The sequence below is a fragment of the Leptonychotes weddellii genome, chromosome 9, assembly GCF_054177405.1.
Source record: "Leptonychotes weddellii isolate Sample4059 chromosome 9, ASM5417740v2, whole genome shotgun sequence".
In the NCBI taxonomy this organism is placed as follows: Eukaryota; Metazoa; Chordata; class Mammalia; order Carnivora; family Phocidae; genus Leptonychotes; species Leptonychotes weddellii.
In genome coordinates this window covers 31,409,937-31,417,777 of record NC_138377.1, presented here as the reverse complement: position 1 = coordinate 31,417,777, position 7,841 = coordinate 31,409,937, and the positions used below count along the sequence as shown (strand labels likewise).

The window sequence follows — 7,841 nt, the reverse complement described above, 5'->3', positions numbered from 1 at the left end:
TTTTTTTTTTTTTTTTAAAGAAGGCTCTTGATGGTATTGGGTTCAGCTTTGATCTAAAAAGACCAGCCCCGCTGTGTCACATTTGAATGTAAAAGATACCCTTCTGAAAGTAACTGTGTTGTATTTTCCCTTCTCAGCTTTTCCTTCACAATCATTTTATACCTTCATCTTCCTAGCTTTTGTTTCTAGGGCTCTGCTTGACCAAATAGATGATATTCCTGGAAAATAGTTGTAGATTGTGGTTTGGCAACTGCTTTTTCTCAAGGCTTATATAAATTGAGAGCTGGTTACTTTGCTTCTCACTTTGTGGGAGAAAAGATTCTGTTACTGAAGGCATCCATCCTTTCTTTTAACCTTGCAGACAAAACAGCTTAAAACTTCCTAGGCTAAGGAGTCCCTGTCAAAACAGATTTTTATTTGAAGAGCTAAGATGCCTAGGGATATTTAGCAATAGCCCATATGAATTATAGCAGAGTCAAAGCTTTAGAATAAAAAAGACATCTCTCATTAACTAACCCTGTTGCACCCACGGTTAGATAATACTGTTATAACCACTTGCTACTCATAGCAGGGTATACAAATAGAAAAATGGACCTCCTGATTAAAAATTGGCATAACAGTGGGTGGGCAGATGGGTGAAATAGATAAAGGGGATTAAGAGGTGCAAACTTCCAGTTATAAAATAGTCACGGAGATGAAAAGTACAGCATAGGGAATATAATCAATAATATTGTTACAGTGTTTGGTGACAGATGGTGACTACACTTTCATGATGAGCACTGAGTAATGTATAGGATCGTTGAATCATTATGTTATACACCTAAAACTAACATAACACTGTGTTAATTATACTTCAATGACTAAAAAATTGGCATAACACAGAACATATTCTGCATTTTATTGTGAAAATTACTAGTAGCTATCCAGATTAGTTTTTTTTAAAAAAAGTCCTGAACTCATTTTTTTTTTATTCAGTGGTTTTCACTTCCATAATGAAAAAATATATTTTGTTTGTGACATCTAGAACTCTGGAGATAGATGGAATTGATAGGTAAATTATAGTTTTTCATTTAAGATGATTTGAGTTTCAGCTGGAAAGGTAAGCACAGCATGCTGAAGTACAGCTGGAATAAATAAACGGTTTTACTTCTTTCATGAAGATCTCAGTGTATGCAACTTTGAGTTCAGAGATGATCATACTTGCATGTTCTGAGTGATAGAGAAGTGAAAGTATTTTTTTCAGTGTAATGCTTCATATTTTTTCAGTGATGTTTCCAAAGCAACTCTTCTTTTCACTGCCATCTCTTTAAAATAAACTTTCAGTGGATTCTTTGAAATTCAATCCTTAAAGCTGGATTCTTTATTTAGTAAGATACACTGGATCAGTCCTGGCTGATTATATGATTTTTGACACTTGTCACTTATAAAGAGAAGATAACCACTCTTCACCTTTGTCTTTCTCCCTGACAGAATCCCAAGGACTGCAGCAAAGCCAAGAAGCTGGTATGTAATATCAACAAAGGCTGTGGCTATGGCTGTCAACTCCATCACGTGGTCTACTGCTTCATGATTGCATATGGTACTCAGCGAACACTCATCTTGGAATCTCAGAATTGGCGCTATGCTACTGGTGGATGGGAAACTGTGTTTAGACCTGTAAGTGAGACATGTACAGACAGATCCGGCACCTCCACTGGACACTGGTCAGGTAAGAAGCCTGTGCAGTATTTCACATTTCTGGGTTGAACTGCCACATTCTACATTATCAGATTTCTAGGCTCAGCTTTATGGTTATGGGCATCTTTTTCTCGGGATCCATGACGGTTCTACATTGCCAAGGTAAAATCTAGAATGATATTTTATTTTAAAAGTGCTTTATAACCTATTTCATTTCTAATGTTCATTTTTATCTTGATTTAGCAAAACCACTAAGTTTTTTTTAAGGAATGTAATTTACTCTTTTAATGATAATACATGATTCACTTTTTAGGGTACTTTCACATTATTGAACTCATTTGATAGTCATAATCATCTAAGAAAGTAGACTGATACATGAGAATCTTCCCCATGCGTGAGAATCAGCTGGAAGGCTTGTTAAAACACTGGCTTCTGATTCAGTAGGTTTGGAGGGGGAGGTGCTGAGAATTTGCATTTCTAACAAATTTTCCAGATCCAGGGATGACACTTTGAGAATTACTGAGGCAGACCATGCAGGTACCTTTACCTCCATGTTACAGTTGAGGACAATGAAACCTAATTTGCTTGTGCAATTTTAATTTTATTCAGGAAACATTTGAAGAGGAAAAATATGAGTAAGGTACTATGCTAGACATTATCTCCAAGAATTTAGTGATAAATGAAATAAAATATTGAGTTTCTTACTGCTAATCTATTGTTCTTTCTACATGATCTTTAAACAAGATCTAAAGTTGAGATACCTCTGTGAAAATCCTGGCTTTATCAGTTTGTAATCTTGGGCAAGTTACTTAACGTAGGCCTTAGTTCTCTTATCAGTAAAATGAGAAGTAATAATTTACTTACTTCTTTGAGTTGTTGGTAGGATTAAGTAGAATAATATATGTAATGGACTTAGCACAGTACTTGATACATGAACTCTAGTAATTATTAGCTGTCATTAGTAGCTTTATTCATTGGGTAGATATACAGTGAGAACCTACAGTGTGGCAGATACTGAACTGATTAGGTGAAATGCTAAGCAAGACAATACACCATCTGTTAATTTCTCATGGAGCGGAGCATCTTTTTTCACAAGTTTGAAACACTAGATATGGACTTAAGAAGCTCTGTCATTGGCAAAGAGAGTAACTTTAGTTCCTTTGTTTCTTTTTACCTCCTTTGGAAAATATCAGATAATACTGACTCTTCACAGAAGTGACAGAAAAGTTAATTGGGTAATTTTTATAAAATGCTTTAAGTTCTATAAAAGGTTCTATATGGATTTATTTTTTATTTTTTAAAGATTTTATTTATTTACTTGAGAGAGAGCACGAGCTGGGGGAGGGGCAGAGGGAGCTGGAGAAGCAGACTCCCCGCTGGGCAGGGAGCTGATACATGGGGCTCCATCCCAGGACCCTGGGATCATGGACTGAGCCACTCGGCTGTCCCGGTTCTATATGGATTTAAAATATTATTTTGTGATGTGAGTTTTGTCTTCCTTAGGATGATTTTGGAGCCTTATTGTATATATCAACATATTTTTTCCTCCTCACTCCAAGTTTTAAAGGAACCTCTTAATCTAGAACCTTAGCTGAGCTTTAATTTTGAGGTTACATCTCCCATTGATCTGGTCTATGGCTTACAGCTGGGGCAAACAGACTAGGTGTCAAGGTTAGGAAGTTACAGGAAAAAGCAGTTCTTGAATCAGACTCATTGTGGCTAACTTTTTCATTTTGTGAACTTAGTTTAGTTTCAAGCCTCTTTGCTTGTGAAGTACATAGCCAGAGTAGGGCAAGGTTCTTGTGTTAATAGAAAAGTAAAAAGTTGGCCTCACTAGACTTAACCAAATTTAGTATATAGTTTAGCCTTGCCTAAAAGCCACAGCTAGTTATTTGGTTTGATTTTTAGTGCTTGCTCATACATTTTGTAGTCTGTAGTGACAACTACAAGATATGAAGGCTGAACAGGTTTGAATTTGAAACATGCAGAATTTCTTAATGTTATAGTTAAAAGGTTCTAGAAATCATCCTTCTTTTATGTGGATTCTAAGGCCTAGTAGATACCAGGTGATTTATTCAGGATTATGCATCTTATAAATGGCAGAACTGTGGTTGGCACATTGACTCTCACCTGCCTTTAGTCTACATCCTTCCCAGTCAGCTCATGCCAAACACCTTACTCATTAGAACAATGACAAGCATAGAGACCGTCCTGAATATCTAGGAACTAAATAATTACTAATTTATTTCCTCCCCCTGCCCTGTAACTTTTTCCAAACCTTCCATATAATTTCCACTGAAGAGTTATCAGTGATATTTTCTTCTCAGTCATTTGCAGTCCTTGCTTAAAGAAGTTGTTTTATCCTGGTAGCACAGAATTATGATTTTAATTTATAGATCTTTCCTTTATCACTACAGGTATTGTATAAAATCATATATTTTTCTTTGTGCTAATGAAATAAACTGTGCCTGTTGAACACCTTTAATTAATTAAACTAGTGATTATTTTCAGTATGCTTGCAGAACTCATTGTAACTAAAGTAATTTAGATGCTAATCATTTATCTAAAAGAAGGAAGAGGGGCGCCTGGGTGGCTTAGTCAGTTAAGCGTCTGCCTTCGGCTCAGGTCATGATCCCAGGGTCCTGGGATCAAACCCCACATTGGGCTCCTTGCTAAGAAGGCAGCCTGCTTCTCCCCTGCCTGCCATTCCCCCTGCTTGTGCTTGCTCTCTGTCTCTATCTCTCTCGTTCTCTCTGTGTCAAATAAATAAATAAATAATCTTTAAAAAAATAAATAAAAGAAGGAAGAGATTTATGTTTTGAGCTTAGAATACTTTATTTCTTTGAAAGCTATGGTAGCCATCCACTTCTGTTTCTGTTTATATACATTATCTCTATATGTACCTTTTGGAGAAACTAACCTGTTTCTAGAATTAGAAGAAACAGAATGAATTTTAGTAAGCTCTTTAACATTAATTCTTTAGTTAGCCATAAATCAACTACTACATCTGTTACTGTACTGACTTGTCTAAAGAATCTTGGGATATTTCCCCTGGCACCACTGCCATGAAATTATTATTGTTTATACATACTTGACATGATGTGCCTGCAGGTGGAATTTAGTGATTTCTATTGAAATCTGTCACCAATACAGGAATTAGTATGCACATCTGATCATTTCAGTAGCTAAATCATACCTTGTTGTGGGTTGAGTTCTGTTTTTCTCCTTCATTATTTATAAAACCATATCCTATGTAGTAAATAATTTCATTAAGTGAAGCAAAATACTTAAAATTATGCTTCCAGTTAAAATCATCATCATCATCATCATCTTCCCCATCACCTATAGATGTCATGTCTATTCTAAAGTTGCTGATAAGATGGTCAATTTATTTTTCTATATATACAATTTATTTTTCTGCATATACAAACTATTTCCTAAACCTGAACTAACTACATTTAATAAGACTCATTCTTTCAAATATATTCCTTATGATAATTCAGAATAGAATCTTGGTGTTTAATACTTTGAAATATCTTTCAACAATTATTGATTTGATTTTTAATATATATTAACTGTTGGGCTATTATGTTGACCAGCTTCCAAAATGCTTATCTAGTTGATATAAGTAGTCTTGAATAGACGATTAGCAACAAAGAACCTCAACCATTTAAACTCAATTCTCCACTCTAATTCAATTCAATTTTTCCATTCTAAAAATTGAACATTTATTCAGATTAGCAGTTAAGCCACTTTGTTTTGTATTTCCTTCTCTTGTCTTTTCCCACTGTCTTATTAAATAAAATTGAATTGACTTAATTTGATAGGTCTAATTAGAAAACTTTCCTTTAAATGAAGATAATGACCAATAACAAAAAGTGTTTCTAAATATGGTAAAATTTAATGCCCTAGAGGTGCCGGATTTAAATATATCTTTAGGTAAATTGACATTTGCTATATTTAGTTATCTAAACTGGATGGTTACCTTCTCTCCATACCTCATTTCAAAAAGGTTTTGGTCAGAGTTTTATTTGTCATCCTTATATGGAAGCAATCTTAAAATAAAAGTAATTTAATAAAAGCACCTGCTCTGTGCCAGGCACCATGCTGAACTGTACGAAGAAGACAGACACAGTCCCTGCCCTGTCAGAGGCAGCCTAGGGGGAAAGGCAGACAACTGAATGGACATTAAAGTATATTGTGATATGGGTAAGTTGATAGGACTCTGAAGCACATATCTAACACATATTTGGGATTCTTCTGGAAGAAGTGATTTTTAAGCTGAGGCCCAAGGTATGGGTAGAAGTCAACCAGGCAGAGATGTGGTAGAAGGATTTTCTGTCATTGGGCACAACATGTGAAAAGAGAGGCAAGAGAGCATGGAGTCACTGGGGGAACTAGAAGTAGTTCCCTGTAGAGTTTGATTATTTAGAGAGTAAAGTTTTATTCTGAAAATATTTGTCATTTATTGGGTCTGTTTGGATGGTTGTATGATTTTGTTCCTCACTAAAACCAACAGGTTTTAATTCAAGATTCAAAGCCCTTTGTTTTGTTTTTGCTTCAGAGAGGGGCAAAGTTAGAAATTAATTGGCTTTCCTCTGGCTCTTGGTGTCATCCAGGAACCATTAAACTTTTTTTAATTAAATTTTTGTTTCATTTTTAATATCTTTTAGAGTTTACTCTTGGTAAATTTTTAAAAGCTGACAAATAACCACAAACTAAAATTCAGAAAAAAACAACATATTTTTGTTAATTGTCTAAATAATTCTATAATGCTATTTTCCCTGCATTTTAAAATTGGATAATTTCTATATGACAACAATTTGCATTATCATTTTGTATGGAAAGAATAGATAGGTAATTCAGTCTTCTAGCTTGATCAAATTATTTTTGCAGTTTTATTGAGATGTAATTATCATATAACATTGTTATTATTAGTTTAAAGTGTACAATGTAATGATTTGACGTAGGTATATTGTGACAAGATTACTGCAGTAAATTTAGTTAACATCCATCACTTATTTTACAAATTTTTTTTCTTATGATAAGGACTTTTAAGATTTGCTCTTTTAGCAACTCTCAGATATGACAGTATAGCATTGTTAACTATAGTTATTATGGTACATTATAGCTCCCAGAACTAATTTATCTCTTAACTAGAAGTTGTTACCATTTGACCACCTTCACCTTTTTCCTGTACTCCACCCTTTCCCAGCCAATCTGTTCTCTGTTTCTAATTCAGTTTTTTTTTAGATTCCACATACAAATGAGATCATACAGTATTTGTCTTTCTCTGACTTATTTCACTTAGCATAATGTCTTCAAGGTCCATCGGTATTGTCACAAATGCTGGGATTTCCTTCCTTCTCATGGCTGAATAATACTCCTCTGTGTGTGTATTTTCTTTATCCATTCATCCATCGCTGGACATGTAGGTTGTTTCTGTGGCTTGGCTATTGTGAATAATGCTGCAGTGAAAATGAGGGTACAGATAACCTCTCTGAGGCAGTGACTTTGTTTCCTTTGGATATATACCCTGGGATTGCTGGGTCACATGGTAGTTCTACCACTAAACTCCTTAAACACATATCTGTCACTTAGGTCAAAAGGAAAATCTTTAGGGGCTCCTGGATGGCTCAGGCATGAAGCATCTGCCTTTGGCTCAGGTCATGATCCCAGGGTCCTGGGATCGAGCCCTGCAGTGGGCTCCATGCTCCTATGGGAGTCTGCTTCTCCCTCTCCCACTCCCCCTGGTGTGTTCCTGCTCTCGCTCTCTCTCTCTGTCAAATAAATAAATAAAATCTTAAAAAAAAAGGAAAATCTTTAGCAAACAAAACACAAATTAAATTATACTTCAAATTTGCCTGTGAAATTAGTATTTTTAACATTTACAGAATTACTAAGATGTCTGTTAGAATCATCCAAATGGTCCCAGCTAGCTTGTACCTTAATAATGGCTGAACTCAGGGGGGGCGGAGCAAGATGGCGGAGGAGTAGGAGACCTGGATTTCGTCTCCTCTCAGGAATTCAGCTGGATAGGGATCAAACCATTCTGAACACCTACAAACTCAACAGGAGATCGAAGAAAAGAAGAGCAACAACTCTCTCATCAGAAAAGCGACCACTTTCTGGAAGGTAGGACGTGCGGAGAAGTGAATCCGAGG

The 7,841-nt window shown here is 35.5% G+C and overlaps 1 protein-coding gene across 1 annotated transcript in view; it reads left to right on the top strand.

Moving 5' to 3' along the window:
- The window catches only part of FUT8 (fucosyltransferase 8), a 259,999-nt gene that overhangs the window by 234,459 nt on the left and 17,699 nt on the right, over window positions 1–7,841 (top strand). The window contains exons 8-9 of the mRNA XM_081829752.1: window positions 1,471–1,743; window positions 2,287–2,312. Coding sequence (XP_081685878.1) covers window positions 1,471–1,743; window positions 2,287–2,312 — 299 coding nt within the window. The remainder of the gene's footprint in view (window positions 1–1,470; window positions 1,744–2,286; window positions 2,313–7,841) is intronic.